This window comes from Python bivittatus, unplaced genomic scaffold, assembly GCF_059951505.1.
Source record: "Python bivittatus isolate LINGU-HERP-01145 unplaced genomic scaffold, Pbiv_v1 ctg000020_np1212, whole genome shotgun sequence".
In the NCBI taxonomy this organism is placed as follows: Eukaryota; Metazoa; Chordata; class Lepidosauria; order Squamata; family Pythonidae; genus Python; species Python bivittatus.
The window spans coordinates 62,669,966-62,693,944 of record NW_028277030.1 but is presented as its reverse complement, the minus strand read 5'-3'; the positions used below and the strand labels follow the sequence as shown (position 1 = coordinate 62,693,944).

At 37.6% G+C, this 23,979-nt stretch overlaps 1 protein-coding gene across 1 annotated transcript in view; it reads right to left on the bottom strand.

The window, feature by feature from the left end:
- RFX6 (regulatory factor X6) overlaps nt 1–23,674 on the bottom strand; it is a 45,429-nt gene extending 21,755 nt beyond the window's left edge. Inside the window, exons 1-7 of the mRNA XM_025171601.2 lie at nt 23,479–23,674; nt 21,327–21,483; nt 19,307–19,430; nt 16,498–16,559; nt 6,538–6,615; nt 4,923–4,950; nt 1,772–1,879 (exon numbers count right to left, since the gene is read on the bottom strand). Of these exons, the coding sequence (XP_025027369.1) occupies nt 1,772–1,879; nt 4,923–4,950; nt 6,538–6,615; nt 16,498–16,559; nt 19,307–19,430; nt 21,327–21,483; nt 23,479–23,674 (753 nt within the window). The remainder of the gene's footprint in view (nt 1–1,771; nt 1,880–4,922; nt 4,951–6,537; nt 6,616–16,497; nt 16,560–19,306; nt 19,431–21,326; nt 21,484–23,478) is intronic.
- Nucleotides 23,675–23,979: the final 305 nt, after the last annotated feature.

Here is a 23,979-nt window from a genome sequence, read left to right as displayed (position 1 = left end):
TCAAAGGTGGGTAAGATTTTTTGAAATATAATTTCCATTTTGATATTTAAATAGCTTAATTTTTGGAAAATAACACTGCAGTCCTAGGTATATTTTCTAGATATAAATCCTATAGAATTCAATGGGATTACACTGGAACCTGATACACAGTTGCCTGGTTGTATCCCTCAAGAACTTGCAGTACTTCTATAGGTTGTGTAGTGTTGTTTCTGTTTTCACACACCTATTTACTTTCAGGGGGACATGACCAGACTGTAGCTCTCATAAAGCAACACATAAGGTACATTGAGCCCCAGTTCTTCCTATGAGTGAAAGTCATAAATACATGGTAGTATCTGCTTCCAATCTGACACAGATTTTCTTCAACACAGAAGTGCCTACATTTGGGCCCATTTTAGGGACCTTCCTTCAGCTGTACTAAAAGGAAGATAAGGAAGATTCCTTTAATGGATCACATATGTCCTTGTGGCCAAGTTTGCTATCGAACATGTTCTCCTCCATAGTACATATTAAGTACATATTATAGAGATGTTTGCAGTACACTCATTCAGCCACTCCTCAAAAGGATACTAGATTGTTCTATTGCCCATTTATTACTTCTAGACATTGATTCTTTCATTATATACAAGTTGTGTGTGGTGGCACATGAAATAAGGCAGGAAGCGATTGCCAGTAAGCACTGATTCAGCTGATTCAATATTTCTATTTTCAGCATAGTTCCTAGATATCTGGATTTCTTATTTAAAGACTTCCTAAGCAATAGAGAGTTATTATTTTAACCCAGTTGAATATCATTCTATGGCTAAGGCTAGGGTCAGATTATTTTAAGTTAGGTCTGTTTAGACGGTTTTTTCCCCCAGTGTTTTACAGATCTTAGACCTTTATTACAGATTTTAGCCTTTCATATGTATGTGTATATGTGTGTATAAACACACACACACACACATATACATATATACACATACATATATACATACACATATACTTTCGATTAACAGACTTATTTATTTGTAGCAAATACAATAAAATGAGTATTTTATAGTAAATACATTTTATGTATATACTTTAAGTAATCAATTTATTGACCTTTTGTATTCTTCTATATTTTATGCTGGTCAAAACTGAAATAAAATTGATTGGTTGATTGGTGTTTTAACACAGCATCCAGTGTGTGTGTGTGTGTGTCCATATGTGTATAATCATAGGGTTACAGATATTTTGAGTCTTATTTGGTTCAATAATTGTAAAATTAAACATTAAAGTTGGTTAAAAGACGTGTACATTTTTTCACAAAGACATAAAAGGAATCAGCCACATCAGGAGCACTATTTAAGACACATAGTGATGACTACATCATTCTCAAATGATAAAGAAATACAGGAGTGCTAACTTCTGTTCATTGACCAAACAAGAAGGGAGAAAAATCCACTTCCTAATTTGCTTCTGCCTTATCAGTGTTAAATTAGTCCATTGGTATTTTGAATGGATAGGACCCTTAACTATTTCTTTGTTTTGCCTTTGTCAGTACAAATACCATCTGCTTGTAAAATATTAGGCAACTCAATATGTAAATAATTCAACCACTGTTCCAATGGAAAGCCAGTTAAAGGGCGATAGTAAAGTTTTGTTCCCTCTATAAATCAGTCAAGTCTGTTTGATTACAGACATTTCTAGCTCTTTCATATCACTACAGTGAATCATTTGAGAGTAGGGGTGGAATAAAAGTACAGATTTAGAAATCAGTTTAGTATGCAAACACTTCACATTTTACCTTGTCTTTAGAGATACGCCGGTCCAACACAAGATGTTGAGCACTGGGGAATTCTGGAAGGAGGGTCCCAGTTTTGGAGCTTAAGGAATACTTCCGAGTAAACCCACCCTAAAATGTATGGAATCATTTACAAATGCACGTTCATAATATGCTATAATGATCGTCCTATTGTGCTGTATATCAGATTGTCAGATTGTCAAAGCTTACAGTATCATGTAAGCTTACCCAATATCACATGTGAACAGACTTCTGTTCATGCAGCCAAACTTCCTGTTGTTGTTATTCCCTCTGTAAGAATCCCAAACCTTCTCCTGCATTCAACCAAAGACTCCATCAGAACAAGAGGGTTTCTGGAACTTCAGCAGATGTTGCCATGCATGTATATTGGCACTGCCAAGTTTGCAGAGACCTTGGAGAAGTTATTCCATATTCACCATTTGGGCATTTTTGCTGGATGACCAGACTACTTTCTTTGCTCCTTCATATTGAAATGCAATTAATTAGAAATGCTTCCAAAAATAAACAGGCCCTATCCATACTCCCTTTCTGCCATGCATTTTTATACCAGCAACAAGTGTCAGGAAGACAAAAAGATACAGAATCTGAAAGATATTTGTCAACATTTTCATACATGCTACTTTCTCTCCCGTAAGTGTTCTTTTAAGATTCCTCATCCAGCCTTTAACATGTATGTATAATAATTTAATTACTGAATTGTACAAAACCTGAAGCTATTTGTTCAAATTTGTTTAAATAAACTTTCCAACCAAAAGAAAATCAAATTTTTACATGCATTATAATATCAGTAAGAGTTGCATAATGCATTCATCTTACAGGATCTGTAGATAAACAATGAAGAGAGGAAGAAGAAATAGAAGAGATCTGGGTGAGACCAGAAATGAAAATTCTAGGAATCACACACACACACACACACACACACACAAACCCTACCCACATTCCTAAACAAAGAGAATCCCATTAACATCTCCATTTGGTTTTTGGCCCACAGCAGATGTTCCCACATATGCTGAGGTACTGCCAGGTTTGAGAAGTCCCTCAAATAAGATATTTATTTTGAAGATCCATTCAGTACTGGCTTCCTCATTTTTACATATGGAGGCATCCTTTTCTTCCACAATGACGGAAACAAGGATGGTAAGTGAGAGCACGCCACCAGTTCCTGGAATTCTTAAGAAGTATTTTCAAGTCATGTGGCAGGGGCCCACTTTCTAGCTGAGCCAAACAATGAAAATTTTATTTTTATTTTTATTTTTATGTGTGTGTGTGTGTGTGTGTGTGTATGTATGTATGTATGTGAGTGTGTGTGTGTGTGTGTGTGTATATATATATATATATATATATATATATATATATATATATATTCAGATTTTCCTTTAAAAAAAAGCAAAGAAAAGGATTGGAACTTACTGATGGACTTTGGTAAAGGTCATAAAACTGAGTAAATCTCTTCTGAACATCCTTAATAACTGTACCATATTTCAGATCTCGTAATTTATACCATTAAGCCAAGAAGATAAAATATGAATAACATAAGACAAACACATAATTTGTTTAGTCGAATTATTCTTTACATTAATACACCCTTACATGTATCTTCTGAGTTTATTTCAGTTGAACATATACAGGCAGTCTCACATCTAATGTCCATTTAAGGTTAGCACTCTGCCTCCCAATCCAGAAACAGTTTCAATTAACAGTTTAGGTGCATTTCTTTTTATAGTAAAGAAACCAAGGTTATTCAAGCTATACCTCGCCTGAACATCAGGCTACTCAAACAGAGATAAGGAGCTAATGAAAGAAGTGATGTGCAGTTCCCATTGTATGTTGACATAAACATTAGGTCATTTAAAAGCTGTCATGAGTCAATATGGCTTCAGTTGAACAATTGCCTATTAGTATGTGGTGATTTTTTTTTAAAGATAAGAGCAATCTGGAAATATTATTTTCCAAGTGTATGTTAAAATACATTCTGGGAAATTAAGGAAATGGAAAGTAAAATGAAAGGGCAAAAGCACTGGGACAGCAAGGGAAACATTTATGCAATTAATACATTCACATATATGGAAATTTGTGCTCCAGTTTCATGTTTGACTCTTTTACCTCACTGCTGAGGGTAACTTTTCCTTCAAAAACATCTGCTACATGACAATGTGAGACTACATGGTGATAATAATATCAGTCCATTTAATCGCATTGTATCAATGGCAACACTAAGGGCATTGTTCTTTTTCCCTCAGACAGGAGTCTATCAGCATAGGATTTTCCAAGATCAGGGAAAGTGTTATGATGTGTCTTTTAACCTAAGTTTGTTGATGAAACATTTCTTTAAAAAACCTCAAACATTTAATTAATACAAGTAAGATTAGCTTCATTGGCTTCGATTACAATATCCGGATGAAAATCTGACTCCAGAAGTGCTGGGAACACTGCAGAGCCATTTTGTGAGTAGCACAGAGGACAGTGAATGGGGGAGAAATCCATTCATTCTTTGGCAAACAAAAATATCTCCTGCTCGGGCAGCAGACCATCATCTCTACTGCATGCACCTCCCAACAAGAACAGGAGCTACATAGGGCACCCTACAAATCATAACCGTATTTCATAAAAATGTGAAAAAGGAAAGGAAAATCTTGGCTTTGTACTTTTCCTTTATTTCTTCTCACTCTTCATATTTTTTTTTTAAATCTTTAACCCACACTGGCTGGACTATGGGAGTTGAAATCCAACCCAACTAGAAGGTAGCCAGCTGGAGAAAGTTGTGTTTAACCATTCGTATCTCTAGACAGCATGAGTCTCCACTTGATCTTGAAAACTTTCCATCTATATGAAGAAATAGCCTGGATATATGGACTGTGCAAGTGGGAAACAGCTAAATTCAATGGCAAACCACTGTTTGGCAAGGGGAAGGACACAGATTCAATTCCATACATCTCAAAGCACGGTGAGAAAAAATAAATATTGGCTAAATAAGCCAGTGGTTTGTCTCAAAAACACTCAGGCAGCTTCCTCAACTCTTCTGTTTCAAAGTGTGTGGGACTTCCAGCATGGAATAACCAGAGATTTGTGTTTGTCAGGTTTTTCTCATTACTGCACATCTAATAGATCAAATAACAAAGTCGAGGGTACTCACCTCATTTTTCAACTTGCTTCCAGAAAACCTTGGAAAACCAAAATATTTTACTTATACTTCAGAAAAGAATGCCACATTAGCATCAAATACCAGATTATAAGCAACAATATTATCTCTGCAAATATCTATAGGAATAGTTATTTTTATGTCTAGAATGTATAAAGGCACTTCAGATCTATGTTGGAAATGTGAACAACAAGAAGGGTCATTTTATCATGCTTGGTGGACGTGTAAAAAAACTAGAAAATTTTAGATTCAAATACATACACTGATTCAGAGGATTTTAAAGATTAGTATATAATTGAGATCAGAAGTCTCCCTCTTGGGACTAATGGACAAACAGTTGGAAAAAGTCACGGAACTTTGTTTTTGTATATGATAACCGCAACGAGATTATTGTATGCACAAAGAAGGAAACATTGGGCAATACCTACAATGGAGGAGTGGTTGGTGAAGATGATAGAACTTGCTGAGATGGCCAAATTGACTTGTTTGGTTAGAGATATCTACGTTTATTGCTGAATGGAAATCCCTTATGGACTTTTTGCATAAAACAGAAAAAATGAATTTATGATTTATGATTTTGACAATTAGACAGGATAGATTATAGAAAGAATAGAGTCATGATGTAACTTTAGAGAAAGAGGTAAATTTATAATTGTACTTTGCTATAAAGATCAGAAGCCACTTTATATATTTTTTCTTTCTTTTCTATTTTTCTTTTTTTCTTTCTTTCTTGCACTTTTAGCTCTCTCTTTGATTTCTTTCTTTTTCCTATTTCTTCCTTACTCTACTGTATATTCATTTGTATTATTTGTACCTTTGTTTTAAAATTTTTTAATAAAATTATATATGAGAAAAGGAACAGTTAATTTTAGACAATGAGGCTTTTTTTTTTTTTCATTTTTGAACCTTCGTTAAAAACTATTAGGTTTGCAAGATGGCATAATTTGAGCCCTTGGAAAAAATTTTGCAGAATTGGTGGGTTTGTGGCAAAGCCATTTTAATTCAGTCCTAGAGAATAATTCTGTCCTCTGCTTCACAATTGTAACATATGGTGGTTTTACTACAGTCCGTGCAATCATAAAGCATTGATATGACATTTATTTTTATATATACTGCATATACATACATACCAAGGATCTGCTTTTTTTTTTTTCTTTTCAAGGATACTGGCTCGTTAAGAGATGGAAAGTAAAACCATTTTTATCAGGCAGAAGATGCATGCAAATGTCTATTTGGCTTTATATGGGGTGATCACACTGGTAAGCAGCCACCCTTTTATAAGCAATGCCTAATCTTACGAAGATCTGAGAATCTGCACACAGAAGGTTTATTCATACATCAAGTGAGCAATTCGTAGTTGCTTGAAATTGCTTCACATGCTAGTTTCTTGCCTGCAATATGGTGTTTTTGCACAGCACTTTTTATATCACTACACATTACTTCAAAAAAGCAGAACCATTTAGACATCACTAAATAATAAGCGGTCATGTGATGAAATTTCAAATGATGTACATTAATGTATAGACTGGTCCTGATTCATCTTTGTTCATCATCCAACAGTTGATTGGTTATACTTTTGAAAAAGTTCTTTTTTTAAAAAAAACTATACCTTGTTAAACCTTTCCCAGAGTACACAGAATGATAATATGCACTGCTTTCTTTAATGCCAATTCCGTAATAGTGATATCTGTAAAGGGGGAGAAGACTTATTAACAAAGACACATAAAACGCAAGCCCTAAACTAAACTGTGAACTAACGACCACAACTTCTACATGTTGATATAATACAAAATGTATCAATTCCTTGTCTTCTAAGACTTAGAGAACAAAAGCAAGACCTAACTGCCATGTGTATCATAGTTACAATTTGGTCCAAAGAGTCTTTGGGAACCACAGATATGGAAAAATAAAACCCTAGCTCATATATGATATGGAGAGCCAACAGGAAACAATTTAAGGAGTATTTCTGGGACAATAAAACATATCTGGGATTCACACTAATTCCTACAGAAACAAATAAATCAGGCACATTCACTTTCACTTAGTTTTTTATTTTGTCCAATCTTATTATGTCTAATTACTAGATCATTCCCCCCTTTTTAATTTAAGAAGCCTGTATGAAAAATTACATTCGTGTGTTTATGTGTGTGTGTGTGTGTGTGTGTGTGTATCTTGCTCTCTCTCCCCCCCCCATATACAGACACACATCTACATATATACAAATGTACACATTTTTATAAGCAGTTTCCTTAACAGTTTGGTTTTCTGCATACCTTTTCCTAAGTGAATTTTATACACATTCTGTGAGTGGAAGCTGTATCCCAAAATTTGGGAAATGCAGATTTCAGCATATACATATACATACACACATACATACATAAATGACAGAAGTACACATTCAGTGCAGTTGTATTTGTCCTTCAGCTCAAAATTCTGCTTTCAAGACATCTGGTGACTCTCTCCACCTACATGAATGACCAGCTCTTCTAATTCAGGCTGAGACATAGCAGAGACAATAACCATCTTAGGAATCCCAGCAACTAACACTTTCTCTTTCACCTGTGCTTCCAACATCAATGCTCTTCCTCTAGCTTAGCCCCCATGCACCCCCTACGATCTCTATTCTGTCCATTACCCTCTTGACATTTCTGCATTCCAGCTAATGAACATCTTAGTGTTAAAGTACAGCTAAGCTCAATTAGACATTATCAAGGGGAAGGAAGAGCCAGACATCCATCTGCTATATCCAGTGGCAATGAGGGTGAGGTTGCTTCATTTTTCTGAACTTTCATGAAACTTCAGTAGAAGAGAATGCTAGTCAGGTAATGAAACGTCTGCAAGCAAACAACCAAGCTCAGAGAGCACCAAGGACTTCACAGTTTATATGAAACTGTTCCATTTAACCTGAGGCAGGGGTTTTTCACAGCATTTGCCATGTATTTATTTATACAGGTAGTCCCTGGATTAAGAACACCCAGTTTATGGATGACCCATCATTAAAAATGGAGCTTACTGTAGCAAAATTTGAGTTAAATACACAATGGTTCAAGTTAATTACACAATATTACTTATACAGTATTATACAATAATACAATAATATTGTATAATACTGTTCTGGCAAACAGATTTGACTTAAGGACAGACCTTGGGAACGAAATTTGTTCTTAAACTGGGCACTACCTGTATATCAGATTGTTAACTCCTACAATTGCCTTCACTGTTTTCCTTTTTTAAGAATCAGAAATGCAACTTCTACTTTCTGGGGGGCGCAAACCTGGTAATTGTAAAATGGAATCACAGAATCAGAACTGGAAAGGAATTTGAAAGTCACTTAGCCTAGCATCGGGGTGGGGTGGGGGGGGGATGGAGTGGATTTTGTATTGGGGTTTTTATTTTTGCAAGCCGCCTGGAGTCACCGTGAGTGAGTTGGGTGGCCATATAAATTGTTTAAATAAATAATAAAATAAAATAAATAAATATGTGACAGATGACAGTCCATCCTCTCCATAAACCTCCAGTGAGCTTAACTGGAGACTCCCTCAAGCTTACTCTGGGCCTTCTGCTAGCAAACCATGCACACATTTGCTGAAGTCTAGAAAGCAGCAGCTTATCTTTGCAGGATGACCAGAGGCATATTTCTTACCAGTTTCAGATAATAAATGTTACTCCAGACAGAACTGGAGGTTCACGTGATGTATATATTTAATTATTCTCCACCCCTTATTCTGTGCCTTTAAAACTATTCCTACATACACATGTGTGCACACACAAAGCATGACAGAGCAATAATAATATTCTCTCATGAAACTTATACATCTAAATTCTTATTTATTAAACAGACACACATATGAGTTGTTAAGGGGCTTATCCTTTTTGGGTCTATTGATTCTTCCCTGACAACATATCCTGCAGATTCATTATCTCTCAGGCCAGTTAAGTTCAATTTCTAATAGTGATACAAGGCTGTAGAAGGGTCACTGTAGACAGAACCTGCCAATTCCTTTCAGGGAGAGATGGCAGACAGACCGAAAAACAGCCTGGAAGTATTTGTAGGGGAGGATTAATGTTATGGGAAGGGTGGAGTATCCCTTCCAAGACATTCAGTGTAGACACCAAATATGGGGGGAACATGAGCTGGGTTGAGAGAAAGATGGATGCAGTAATAGGCAATGGAAGCATAACAGAAGGAATTTTTCCATTCCAAATATCATTTTTGAAGTTAAAGTTGGAGCCATCCCATCTCACTGGGAGAGATATATGAAAACCAAAAAGGGCTGGTTACTCAAAACTCTTAAGAATCCACATTTTTATTCTAATTTAAGAAGAATTCCAGGTCATTGTGTCTCTATATGGAACAGATTTTAAAAACAGTTTTTGATAACTTGGTTGAAATGGTTAAGGCTCCCTTCCAACTTTTGGAATTGCACCATCTTCCTACCCTTTGATTCTAGAACTAAAGACGGAGCCAGAGATGGATTTGCATAACATTACAACAAAGTTATCTGTTTTATCTTCTTCTTCTTGTTTCCATATAGCCTTCCCCAGTTTGGCACTCTCCAAATGTGCCGGACTCCTGGTTGGGAATCCAACTCATCTGCAGGCTATCAGATTGGGGCAGGGTATTTCAGTAGACGCCCCAAGAAGTGATCTGAGGTCAACAAAGAAAAACTTCTCCATCTTTTGCAGCAGCGCAGAAGAATGAATTTCAAGCTCATCTGCTGAATTCCTCATTTTGTACAACTATTAAAGGCATAACATGGACATCTGAAGTCAAGAAGAGTTTTGAAATGAGCATTTGAATCAAAAGTGCTGATCTTTACTGTCTCTTTATGGATCAAACTGAAGCACTGCAAGTAGCAGAATACTTGTTTCCCTGTTCTACCATATACATATCCTTCCTGCTAATCCTTTTTAGGGTAAGTGATGTTATGTAAAATGCAGAAAAAATGTGAAGTAGCAAGCAAAAAAACAAAAGACAGAAAAGGCAGAAGGGAAAAAGAGAAATATAATGACATTTGGGTTATATCAATACCATTCACTATACCTCTCTGTGCCTTTCTATCCTTGCAAACCATCCTTGCTTCTACTCCATCCGTACACCATTTCTTGCATTTGTTCTTTAAACTTCTCATTTGTTCTTTTTAAGGATCTCATTGACTCAACCCAACTGGAAATTTCTCAGGCTTCTGCTTTGTTCAACTCATTCATTTTTCCTTCATATATACAGTGCTTTACTTTTTATATTACCAAACCTTTCAATGGTCTTCTTTCTTACTGGTCACTCACTTTTGAATTCATTGACTACCATTCATTCTTGATTCTATTTCATCTTGTTTTACCACACACACACCTTAAGTACCCTTCGTCCACTATTTATTTTTATTTTTCCTAACATGCCAACTCTCATGTCTATATAACAGCATGGCATGCTTTTATACATAACTATTTTGCTACTTTCAACAAACATTAATTCCTTACACTGACCACATACTAACATTTCCCCATCTTTAGCAAACATTGTAACATGGAACACAAATTTATCTAAGTGCTGTATTTTATCTATTTGTATATAACTTGAAATCGTTCACTCTGTTTTCCCTTTCAAACACAACTACTTTGGTTTTGGTACATTAATTTGCAGATCCATACTCTTCATTCCATTATACAATCTACCTAACGTTCACTGCAGATTATTTATGTTCCCAGCCAGTTACATGCATAAAAAGTATGCATATTTATATCCCCAACCAACACCTTTCTAATTTCACCATACGTATTTCTTATACATTCATTCATAAATACATTAAACAACTAGGGGCAACATCAAATATCCTTATTATACTCCTTAACCATTCCATTTATTGTCAGGCTTGTTTTACTTCCATCATATACCACTCTTATCACATTTAACTGCCAATCTTCAGCTTCATATTTATGCAACTCATTCCATAATTGAGTCCTGTTCACATAAGTATATGCTTTTTCTAAATTAACACAGATAAAATAAAGTTTCTCACATTCATATATTTCTTGATGAAGAGCAAAAATCTAATCTGCATATAGCTTGCCTAGCCTAAAGCTGCAGTGCACTTCCCAAACCACATCCATATTTTAACATTCCTCCAGGTTCACCTCTTTCCTTTCAGCCTTATCATTTTTCAGTGCTTTCACAGCATTCATGTGATGATGTACTTCATCATTTTTTCTTGGATATTAACATTTATAGCATTTGTTTCAATTCTACTCTTTAGCATATCTCCATAATGCCCATACAAATCTCTAAAGTATACCTTCCAGTGTTCCCTCACTTCATTTTCACTCCAAATAATTTTATCACTTTTATTTTTTAATTCCATTCACTCTGCTGGCTGCTTGTTAGTTTCCATCAAAATCACCCCGCATATTCTCCTCCCATTTAATGTTAAATGTTTTTTCTTAACTCCATTCTTTGCAAACAGTTTTCCTTTCTATAGACATTATTCAGTATCTTTCAATTTCATATTTTCCAGCAACCATTTTCTTATGTACATTTTTTCTCACACATAACCTCTTTCAATTCACTTTCCAGTACTCCACATGCTTTTATGAGACTCCATAACATATTTTTTCCCCACTGTTACTTCTGTCCATTTTCCATTCATTCTACTTGGAGATTAAGCTATCTTCTAATCTTTCTTCATACAGGACTTCTACTTTCTCTTCCAATAGTTGCTCTATTTTCACTTTAGTTTTTTTTCATTTCTTTCCCTTTCTTTTAGATTTATTTTTCCCCAAATCCACTGTTTAACATTACTAAAAAAAAAGTTCTGTTCCACATTCAGAACCTCTCATTATCCTTGTAATCTTCACTCATTCTCTCAGCCTTTCTTCATAAAAAAATCAAATCAATGATACTTTTAGACTGCACATGAATAGATTTATGCTTACAGTACATGTTCAAAACAGACCTTTATCTAGGCAGATACTCACCAGGTAATCACCATACTCATTCATTCTTAGGTCTCCAAATGGCCCAATCACTTTTTCTGTATTCTTTCATTTTGTTCCCAATCACCCATTTATGTCACTTAATAAAATTACGTTTACATTAATGATTATATTAATTCAGAATTTCATTCATTCATTCATTCATTCATTCATTCATTCATTCATTCATTCATTCAATCACTCTAGTTATATGGTTACCCATCTCACAAATATGACACTAACATATTGCTAACAACATGTAAGAAACAATAGGGAAAAAAATTAACAAAAGGTAAAAGCCTACAATGGTCACTGAAGACAAACCCAAACAAAACAATCAACAAAATCTGGCTGGGTGACCTTGGGTCAGTCACTTTCTCTCAGCCCTAGGAAGAAGGCAAGGGCAAACCACTTCTGAAATGTTGCCAAGAAAACTGCAGGGACCTGTCCAGGCAGTTGCCAGGAGTCAAAATTGACTGGAAAGCATATCTATCTATATCTATATCTATATCTATATCTATATCTATATCTATATCTATATCTATATCTATATCTTGAAAGAAGACAGCTAGGGAGAAAATGGGGGTGGAAATATAACCAAAAGTAGAGTTTGGGAAAAAGGACTGGGAACTCAGTTCAGTTCTGGTACTCAAATATTTCAGCTCAGTATTCCGTAATCAAAAATATATGTTTTGCAAAATCTTTGGGTGGGTGCCAAGAAAAAGAAAAAAGTAATAATTCCTGCAGACCTAAAATTTATCTATCTTGGATATATTGTTCACCTGAACCTCTCTTACTAAACAGACCTCTGAACCATTACATTTGTTTAATTAAAATATTTCTATCCCAACTTACCTAGTACTCAAAGCAGCTAATAACAATTATTAAAACCATACCATATATAAACTAAAAACATTTGACCAGAAGTTTAAAAGCATCAAAATTATACTTGCATCTACCACCAAAGACAGTAGAAATTAAATTAGGTTTTCACCTTATATTTGAAAACAGAGAGTGTTAACCCCTGATGGACTTTCAGGAGGTTGAGTATGTGACAGCATAACAAAAAATCCTGCTTCCATGAGGATTTTGTAAAGCTTGTCTCAAAGAAGAGATGTGCTTTGCACATTTCAAAATTTTCCTTGGGTCATTTTTTTCCTGGATCAGCAGAGGAACGGTGAAATGTTTGTTTTCAACTGAGTGAAATTGACAAGATTTCTACAGTACTAATTTCCCCCTTCTAGCTCAAGGGACTAGAAGAATGGTAAATTCACCATTCCACCATTCACCATTTTTTCACCTGTCCTCAACAGGCCACAGAAAGGAACGCCATTGGTGCCTGCTTTCCTGGCATGGGTGGGAAGGAAAAAGAAGCACGAGAACCCATCCGTCAGGAGCTGGGTTAACCATAGTCTGGAGAGAGCACCTGGCTATCACTAAGGCAAAAATGGAAGGAGGAGATGAGAAATGGAAATGGATTTAAGGCTGGAGTGTGGAAAAACCCACTGTCTTTACTCCTATACTTATAGGGACTTGTCAGGTAGTACATAGAGAATAGCACCGGAGCACAGAACGAGGGGGGGGGGAAGTAATTCATCTCTTTGCTCCCTGTGCCTCTGGCATGCGCTATAGGGTCCTTTGTCTCTACATATTGCAGAGCATCACAGAGAAAGACAAAATCTCCTTCTTTCCTGCTCCCTGCGTGGTGGGAAAATGTCACAGAATCAGAATCATATTAAACTGACTCAAAAAACATCCAAATTATTTCATTTCTTAGGGGCAAGAAGAAACAACTCTGCTCAAAGCTCCAACAAATGGGGTGGAGGTCTTTACCCACCACTCTTATATATTTGAGTTTTAGATATTTTTTCTTAAGATGCACTTAGTATCAATAGCATTCTACAGAGAGATGTCATGTATCACACAGAAGACACGCAGACGTACACACGTGCATACAGCAACAGATTTAAGATGAGGTGGGAAAAGGCGACCCAGTTACAGGTAGAAAAAGGTAGGCTGGATCTGTTTAATTTGTATTCGTTTGGAAAGAAATAAGAGCAGTGATGCTAATTTTTAGCCTTCTCATTAAAGCTTCCAGGAAGAAAGAAGCCAAGCTGATTTTTCTCACCCTCCTTTCTCCATGTGCAGGAACATATGTCCCTGTGCTGCAAGCAAACCTGACCAGAGCATATGCCAACACAAATGATAGCTGATAAGGCAATGATATGATTAAGCTGCTCAGGGACTTGCAATAACGCGTTATCGCAAGGCCAGCTGCCATATCAGTTTTATTAACCCACTAAATCACTTTTAATAAATAAGATAATGCCTTTCAGAAATGGTGGAAGGAAGTTAAGATTTAGCAGTGATCAAAGTCTGCCCCCAAAATTAAATTGTAACTGGAGCTCACGGTCCCCAAGGGTGTATTCCCTGACCCATACACATACTACCTTCAAAGGAAGACCCTCCAGCACTGCTGAACTTGGCTCTCACTCAGAGCATGTTAGATACCACAAAACTCTACAACTTAATTTAAGCAGGCCTAATTTATTCCTCTCATTAATTTCCCCTGGGTTTATATGCACTCAACTTTCTCAGGATTGGCATTATCATTGTGTATGATCTCTGGTGACTCCCCTTCCTTGGATTTCCAACATTTCAGCTTCATTTAATTGTACTCTTGATGGAAACATTATTTGCTGTCATCTAGTGTTGGTCCAGCCTTTTGCATTACAGATCTAGTAGCCTTGCTCTTTATTTTCTCAAACTCTTTATCTTCTTCTTCACCATCTTCTTGCCCAAGTCCCTTTATTTTGTCCTCACACCTCATTTTGTCTGCTTGTTTGATAGTAAGAACTAGCAGCTAAAGGCAATGGATCTGGTAATAGCCATGCCACACTCTACTGAACATCCCCTGATGTCTCTATGAAGGAATTCTGCCTGAAACTCCAGAAAACACCTGACAATAATTTGTGACAATTATAAGTTAATTTTTTTTTTTAATTGGCCCTCCCTGGTGCAGAAAAGATGGCCAGCTAGAGAGTACAAATGAAAAATTCGGGAAGTGCCCTATCTTCTCCAAGCACGAAGATACTGGACATTCCAGGCATTCATTCTGTTTTTAACTCAAGTCTCACATCTTCTTCCTTCCACTCAAAAGAGAGTTCCTCCAAGTTAGTAATCATTAAACACACTACCAATGCAATAAATTCCTCTATCATTATAAGGCCTCTGTTGTAGGTAGGAAATGAGCACCTCCTGTTCCGCAGGTATTGTCTGGCTCCAATCCCTATCACCTAAAGTGTACGCACACTGTTTTGCTTAATCGTACTATTGTGAATGTGAGATTCTTGCACTCATTCAGTATCTAAGATGCTGGCCTCATTTTCTTAAATGATAATGTTGCCTTATTGCAATAGCAATCACCAATATTCAATGAAGACATGACTGATGATAGAGCATGATATGGAGGTAAGAGCCAGGGTGAAAATTACATGTTCTCGCCTTCCAAAAAAGTGTTCATAAATTATCCCAGAAACATTTTTTTATCATTTTCTCACTACCCATTTGCTGGGGAATGAACTTTTTTCCACATCCATTTAATTCAAACAACTTCATGGCCAGGAAGTTCACACCAGGATTTTCCATAATTAAAGCAAACTGGGTGACTTTGGGCCAGTCACTTTCTCCCAGCCCTAGGAAGAAGGCAATGACAAACCACTTCTGAAATCTTGCCAAGAAAACTGCAGGGACTTGTCCAGGTAGTCACTAGAAGTCAACATTGACTCAAAGGCACCAAAAAAAAAAAGAAAGAAAAAAAAGTAAACATATGAGAGCTTCTGTATGGAACTATCACATTCTGAGTGATATTTCTATCACCTCACAATCCCTTCCATTGCATCTCACATATTTCTGGAAGTCTCAACTCTCTATAAAGAGTTTTCAGGGATTATAAGGGTCTGGAGCATGTGGGAATTGGGAAATTATGGTTTCCAGCAAGCAAAGTCAATACAACTTGACAAGAAGCATGGAACTTGGTATACCTTGCTATACCCTTTAGAGGAGCCTTTCACAAATCTGGTTTTCCTTCAGATATGTAGACTTTCAACTTCTATAATCCCCTAGTCAGCATGAGGTTTATGCCTCCTGGAGAATTCATAGAATCATAGAATCACAGAATCATAGAGTTGGAAGGGACCTTGGAGGTCTTCTAGTCCAACCCCCTGCCCAAGGCAGGAGTTTTCATACCATCTTGGACAAATGGTTGTCCAACCTTTTCTTGAAAACCTCCAGCAATGGAGCACCCACAACTCTGGGAGGTAAGCTGTTCCACTGCTTAATAGTTCTCACTGTCAGGAAATTCCTCCTTATTTTCAGGTTGGATCTCCCTCTGACGAACTTCCACCCATTGCTTCTTTGTGGGAATTGAAATTCATAAAAATGTGGACACCACCAGGTTGGGATATGTTACTCTAAAAACTGTGCTTCAGCTAATAACCCATTGGAATGCCACCTGTCTGTACCAAGATCGCATGGCTTTAGCTAAATAGGCATGAATTTAAAAAGTGTGGCTCCTAAGAACAAGATGTGGAACAGAACTTACTTTGAATGGCCTCTTGTGCCCAGCCGTCTAGTGGTGAGGAGAGGAAATTTCTGGCGAATTGTCTAAAGAGAAAGTCAAATAGTGAATACTTGAAACTGGTAAATTCAAAAAGATTTTATTTTTTTTCTCTTAGAACATCTGTTCTAATTGGCCCATCAACACAAATCACAACATTCCTAATATTTAGGACCAAGGTAATTTATTAATATGGCATGCCTCTTGCATTATTGTAGGAGAACTAAAAAGACCAGTGGAAAATTCTTGTTTTATCTGAATTGTGGATATAAAACTATTGATGATGTTTTCTTAATGTTATTATATCTACCAATGGTGCATTCTAAGCAGGGAACATTCTGTTAGAAGAGACTCTAGTAAGGCTGAGTCTCCATATCCGATGCATATACCATCTAAAAACTATTGTTCCTTTGCCTATTTATTTATTTAGCTATATGTAAGTCTATGCATGAGTAATTAATTATGCGAGATTCATTTTAATGATCAGTGACAAATCAGCATGAGCATTAGAAAGTGGGAACTGCAACAAAATATCATGCTCCAGTCAAAGGTACCAGACACCCAACCAGCTATACTATTCCAAGGAGATGCTACTCCATTTCCTCCATTTTTGTTTTATTTTGTTTTCTGTCCCTAACAATCAACATTCTGGGCGTACTGAGCATCCTCACAGGATTTTTTCCAACTTCAGAGTTTTTCCCCAAAGGGTTTTGTTTTTACAGTTCTCCTAAGCTTACAGATACCTCCCTCTTTTGTATGAGGGATGTTGTCTTAGTTGTACAAGAACTGCATTCAGAGGATGGGGAAAAACTAGTCCTCTTTTTAAATAACTCTATAATGTAGGATATGATACCACCAAAGCTTATCAAAGGTATACAGTATTACAAAGAAATTACCTTCTCTGAAATTACCTTCTTTTTAAGAGAATTTTTTCTTCCCCACAACATTATTTTAAAATTCAATTTTATTTTATTTGGCTTTATTAAAAATTATTCATATTGAACTATCTTTTCGTAAACTGCTCTGGGAAGACCAGGGTCTTGGAAAGAGGTAAAAGATGGAATGAATGAACACGAATTTATTGTGTTTCTTAGAAACTTGCTTAATATCAGAATCCAAGCAATATCCCTGTAGATATGCTTTTCTGGGTGGGTTGGATGGACAGACAGACAGACAGACAGACAGACAGACAGAGGTAGCTATGTGATTCATACTTCTTTCATTCTACAGTGCCATTGTAGAGGTGAAAAATAGTGACCAGGCACCTGGAGCAGAATTCAAATGATGAAAAATGTAATAAGAGAACACATCTACACTACAGGCTTCATGTACCAGCTCTTTAGCTTCCCCCAAAGAATCTTAGAATAAAGTTTGATGGGGGTGGAAATGAATAAGACTGGGAAAGGAATGACTATCAGTCTAGAACAGTGTTTCTCAACCTGGGTAACTTTAAGATGTGTGGACTTCAATTCCCAGAATTCTGGCTGGGGAATTCTGCTGGCTGGGGAATTCTGGGAGTTGAAGTCCACACATCTTAAAGTTACCCAGGTTGAGAAACACTGGTCTAGATGAAACATGTGAAATTGTTATCACAGAGATTCTCAGTGAGATTTCAGGGATTTCTTTTTATATTGCTTGCCTGAATTAGCATTTCTCACTGTATGCCATTCAAATGCAAAATCTCCACACTTAAAAATTCATCTTTTGATCTTAAAAATAGTCTCATTTTTTTCTATGACATGAAGAACGGGGGTCAAATAACTTTGCCCAAATGACATATGTGAGGCTTGCAGCCCTTTTAGTATCATTGATGAAACTACCCCAGAAACATCAATAAGACAATTGCGCCCAATTAGTAACTGTTTCCCAAAAGCTGTGGGTAAGGCTGTTCACTTGGCAAACCAGTTGAAGGGTTGATTGAGAGAAGCAACTCTGACATTAAATTGAAACGTGATAGCGATCAAGCCCCCACCTTACCCCCTTGGTTTATCTAATCTGATATAAAGCCTGGCTTGAAATTTACTTGCACAGTGAGCATTTGAGCACGAAACAATAGTCTCTGTCTCAACAGATATCATAGCCCAGCAATCAACAGTAAAGCAAATACGGAGACAGGCAGCTAATAGAAAAAGATAATCCTGCTATGTCCAAAGCTAGAAGAGTGGGGTTTTTTATGTTTATAGTTAACCGTGTCCTCTTGGTACTGAGTCATTTAATATCGTAGGGAGATGTGAACCCCCAAATTTCATTAAACTAATGTGTTTTGGCTTTTTAAGGCAATTGGAAGCGATTGTGGATGTTTGAAAAAGGCTGATCTCTGAAGCTGTCTTGGTATTTAGTTTCACCGGTTCCTAGTAATTTGGATTTAATTTGGAAAGGCCACCTCTCCCTTTGATTAAATGATTTCAGCATTTAAGTAGAGTAGATGTTTCGGTGGGAGGGAGAAAATATCTACAGTCTGCACCCTTTTCTCACCAAAGTTACATTCCTTTCAACTTCGCCAAGCCCAGCATTCTCTTTCCTATATCCTATACTCCTTAAGGCGATCTGCAAGCATCTTGCCTTGACTACTGTTCCCTCTCGCTTCCTTGTTAGGAAGCCAAAAGAGCTGCGTATATCCCACAGGCAGCAGGATTTAAAATACTCTTGAGATGTAGCAGCTGCAAGTTTTCTCAGCCCTGTTTTTGCAGAAGAAGTCAGAGACTCTGATTACCCTATGAGTCTGGGGAACACAGTGGAAATTGTCTTCTAATACAAGGTGAAATAAATCAAGTGGATCACATGTATCATTTACCTTCCCAAATGTTGCAGCACAAGCAGGCTCAAGTTTCTCCTTCCTGCAGAAGTCCAGATAGTGCGTATAAAGGATGCATCGGGGCAAACAAACTCCTTCACAGACAATATAATTTTCTTCTAACCTGCAGGTGAAAAACATGCCAACAATTTTAAAAACGGTTCCCATAATTTTGCCATATCTTTTCACTGTGACTACCAGGCTTGTAAGGCGTGAGAGAACTTTTTGTCTTCAAAGTATAAAATATTTCAATTTTTTCCCCCTAAGCACCTTTTTATGCTCCAGCATCTAAGGATGTAGTCCTAAGAATTTCTTTATAGGTCTCATTGGAAATGGAGACATTGACTTCCTAATTTATATAATGAATTGAGATTAGGAAAAGCTGGTCATATTGTGTGAAAAAAAGTCATCCTTTAGTTTGATTGGGGTTTGGTAATATTACACACACATAAACAAATGCTTCTTTGAAATTGTTACTTGCCGTACCCAGAATGGGAGACATATAGGTAACTATGTGCAGGAAGATGATATAATAAATCCACAGGTCGTTGCATTGGGCTGAGTATCATGTTCAGAGTTAAAACCTGGAGAAAAATCTAGACTAGAATTTCAGTAAATCTAGAAAAGCAATTTTTTGTTGAACATAAGTAGTTACTCTGCATAGTTTTTTATTGGTTTCTTTACTAAAGATATAAACATGAGCTCAAGATCAATTAAGGCTGCAATCTTATAGCTAAACAGATATATTAGCACTAGCATAACCACCTTAGCATTCAGCTGTGGCTGGCAACTAGTTTTTCCAAATGGCTTTGATAAATGCTAAGAATTTATGAGTTGGTACCCTAATTGCTAATTCCTGCAAAGGGCTGGCAACTAGAAGGAGGCAGACAGAAAGATGAGAGTTGGTCTGAGGTTGGCTTAGATTTAGTTTATTATGATCTATACTATCTACTACCTCAACATCCACAGAATGGTTGTAAGAACCATCTTTCCTAAATATATACCCTAGTTAAGTACTTCAACATTATCAGAAATTACTATTGTTATCATGTTACATTTATATCCTGCCTTTCCTCTGTAAGCTCAAGGCTCAGTAAACTGGGAACTCCCTTCATTTCCTTCCCATCATGACAACAGTGATGGGACAGGCCTGGAGTAACCAAGTGACCTTCAGGATTGAGTGATGGCTTGAACCTGGATATCTTCTATTCCAATCTCCTGCCTTAATCACAAGTGTACATTGGTAGGAAAAAAAAAAAAAGCAATCTTGATGACTCTATGGCCACCACCATGTACTTTCCCCAGCACCAGTATGAAAGAGGTTTATCATTGCCTTCTGGAATATTTTTCCAATTTCCCAATCTAGTCCACAGCTCTGGGGTTTTGTGACAGCCTTCCATCTAAGTGCCAACCAACTAGATCTGATTCTGCTTAGCCTTTTTTGAACTCAGCCAAGGTGCAGTGTTAAAAATGGAGGGACTACAATATAGTATTGAAATTGCCTAGGATTTTATTAAAGACCATTGGGCAATCACAGACAAAACATTACTTGTATCTTTTTGGACCACTCTTGGGGCATTTTGCGCTTTTTGCCTTTTCCAGTTATTTTTGTTTCTGAAGTTTAAACCAAACAGAACAGAAAAGCTCTGGTAAATCAATGCATTTACAACCTCTTTCCATAAAATACATAATCCAGTTAAGCAAATTAGTAGCTAAATATTTACAGAATCAGGTATGTACTTACATTAGGTGGATGTAGTACAATACTAACAACATATTTTCTTAGATACTTTTTATAAATGTTGCATTTATAGAGATTTCACTCATTTGTGTCTAGAATATTGGCAGTTGACTTTCCTCCTTAAGCAGCCCCAGCGGGTGGAGGCAAATGACGTTTTCTGTCATTTGCATGCAACCTCATTTTGAGATCATTGTAACTTCTACCAGAGGGTGAGGTTTCCCTCTTCCCATGACAATACAGAAAAAGCTATCTTAAAGCTTGGTTGGTTGTTAAGCCTACCATTGCAAAGTGAGTTGTGTCTGCTTCTTTTTGTCCTTCATAATCTGAGTGATTGTTTTCTTTGGAGGTAAATATTTGCTGAGAGATTTTATCTTGTTTTCTTGAGTCTCTCCATCCTCATCTTCTGAAGAAATGGGTTCACTGCTGAAATGAATTTCTGAGTGCAAAGGATTTAAAAAGAGAATTTATTTATTTATTTCTTAGTTATTTATCATTATCTATCTATCTATCTATCTATATCAAATTTGTAGAATATATTACATTGAATACATTCAAATGAATTGTTGAGTATTGGGTGATGTATTTGTTACAATGGCTGCTAGATTTATCTCTGAAAATGTTTAATTTATTTGGAAATTTCTCTGATGATGCAAATAGAAATGAGGGAGATAGGAATCTATGTCAAATACTTTTTTTAAAAATTCTCCTACTGTACAATGATAATCTCATAGTTTGCAGACTCCATATGTCTGATAATTTGGGGCTATTTTTTAAGTCTGTTTTTCTCATCCAAACATAAAAATGTACAATCAGGAAAGAAGTGCTATTGATATTGCACTAATAAAAATATTTTACTGAGTAAAACTGATTCAATACAGGATTCTTTTGCCAATATATTGTTGGAGATAGGGAGATGAGAAGGAGAGCCAGGAGAATGAGATGCACAAGCAGAGAAAGTTCCTTCAAGAAACACCGGCATTTTGGCTATATGAACCCACTGTAAAATGTTATGCTGCCCCCTCATCAACAGAATTCCACACCAACAAGACCCAAATCCAGTAATTGTTGCTTGCTGGCTTTGAGCCTTTAGATATCTAGATGAATGAAGAATTCTGTGTCACTTGGAAAATTACAGACTCCAGCACCAGAAAACATTGTATCATATGTCTGCAGGTAGATAAATCAACAGGTAGATAAATACAATAGGCTCCTGCAAAGTCAAAGAGACAGGCTATTTCCACACTTGTGATTTATGACAACTGACAGAGTCATCCAGACATTGCTGGGACATGATAAAGCTCGACACTAGCAGTATATCACACCGATGTCTGGATAGGGCTATAGGATGCCATAATTCCCTAGTGGGGCTTTAATCCTATACACACACACACATACACACACACTTGGAAGTAAGTCCCTCTGAATTCAGCGATCCTGCTTCTTAGGACCAGAGTATCAGAGGCAAATCCACATAGCTAATTCTGTATGAGAATCAAGAATTCTGAGTAACTGAAGGCCAGCGTACTTTTGCTTCAAACGTTCCAGAAACATATATTCACTGAGTATAGAATAATGACATTTGCATGTTGAAATCTGTGGTCCTCCAACAGATTTTTTTTTTTTTTTTAGGATATTTATCCAGTCCCTCTTCATCTCACGCATTGATATAATGCAAATACATAAAACACTAAGGCCTTATAGTATCTTGTATCCCTTGTATCTCTCTTGGCTGAAATTGTTTCCAAGTGAATTCCTTTCCAATAAATAAGCAGGAGGGAAAGGCATCCATACTTAAGTGTTTATGCTGGAGGCCCCCCAGGGCTGCCCAGGGCTGAACCTGGCATTGGTTTCCTCTCTCAGGAGTTGACTGATAATCCAAAAAGCCTTTCCCAGCTTGCATCTAGACACAGCAGAAACATGCCATGGAAAGATCCTTTTTCTGCCTTGTCCCTATGATGCTAGCTTCCTCTCTCCCTTCAGCCAGTGAGCGAGGCAGGCTTAAGTCACTTTAATTGTACAAGTGTCACTGTTTATTCCAATACTGTCCAGGGGCACTCCAGATGGACACATTTTTGTTACCCCACAGGATTTTCTGCCCCCGTGAAGATGGGTGAAGGAGAGCACTTCGGTTCAGCAATGGAGAAAGGCCCAAAGTAGATGGAAATTCCCCAGAGCAAGCAGGATGCTCTCCTACCCCAATTACACTGTAGGTGCAAGCAACTGGGATAAGAGACGGGAAAGAGGGAAAGCGCCCAAGCAGAAGCCTATTCCAACCCAGGAGACACAGCTGAACACAGGCGCCTCTAGCTCTAGTCAGGTGAAGGAGGTTTCCTCAAACCGAGGGCGGCATATACAGCAACAGGTTGAGGGCACAAGGCGCCCCAGCGGCCTCTCCGCCCATTTCCGAGCTTGTTCGGAAGTCGCCCCTCACCTGCCTTGATCCCCGCGCGGAACCCCGGCTCCCGGTCCGGGCGTTGCAGTCTGCCGTGCAGCGAATCGGCCTCGGGCAGCGGCTCTCCGGAGGGGGAAACGCGAAGCAAACCTCTGGAGAGCAGCTCGCCATAGCAGTCCTCCAAGGGCTGGCTTTGCGCAAAGGCGCCGTCGCCCCTGGCGGGGAACTTGGCCATCGTCTCGGTCTTCAGAGCTCGGCGCCTTCCCTGTCCATGGAGCGTCGGGGAAGGGGAAGGGAAGGGGAAGGGGAAGAGGGGTGCAGAAGAGTTGGGATCGGAGGACGCGTCGATTACTCGGGAGCCAAGCAGAGAAGCGCAGGGAACGGGCCGGGGCAAAGACGCGCGATGATGGACGGACAGGTGTAGGAGGCCGGGATGGAGCTGGCGCTACGACGGAGACGGGGGGCTTTTAAAACGCGCTCGGGCTAGAATCCTTGACGGGAAGGAGGAGGTCGGCGGCGGCCAGAATCAGCCGCTGGCCC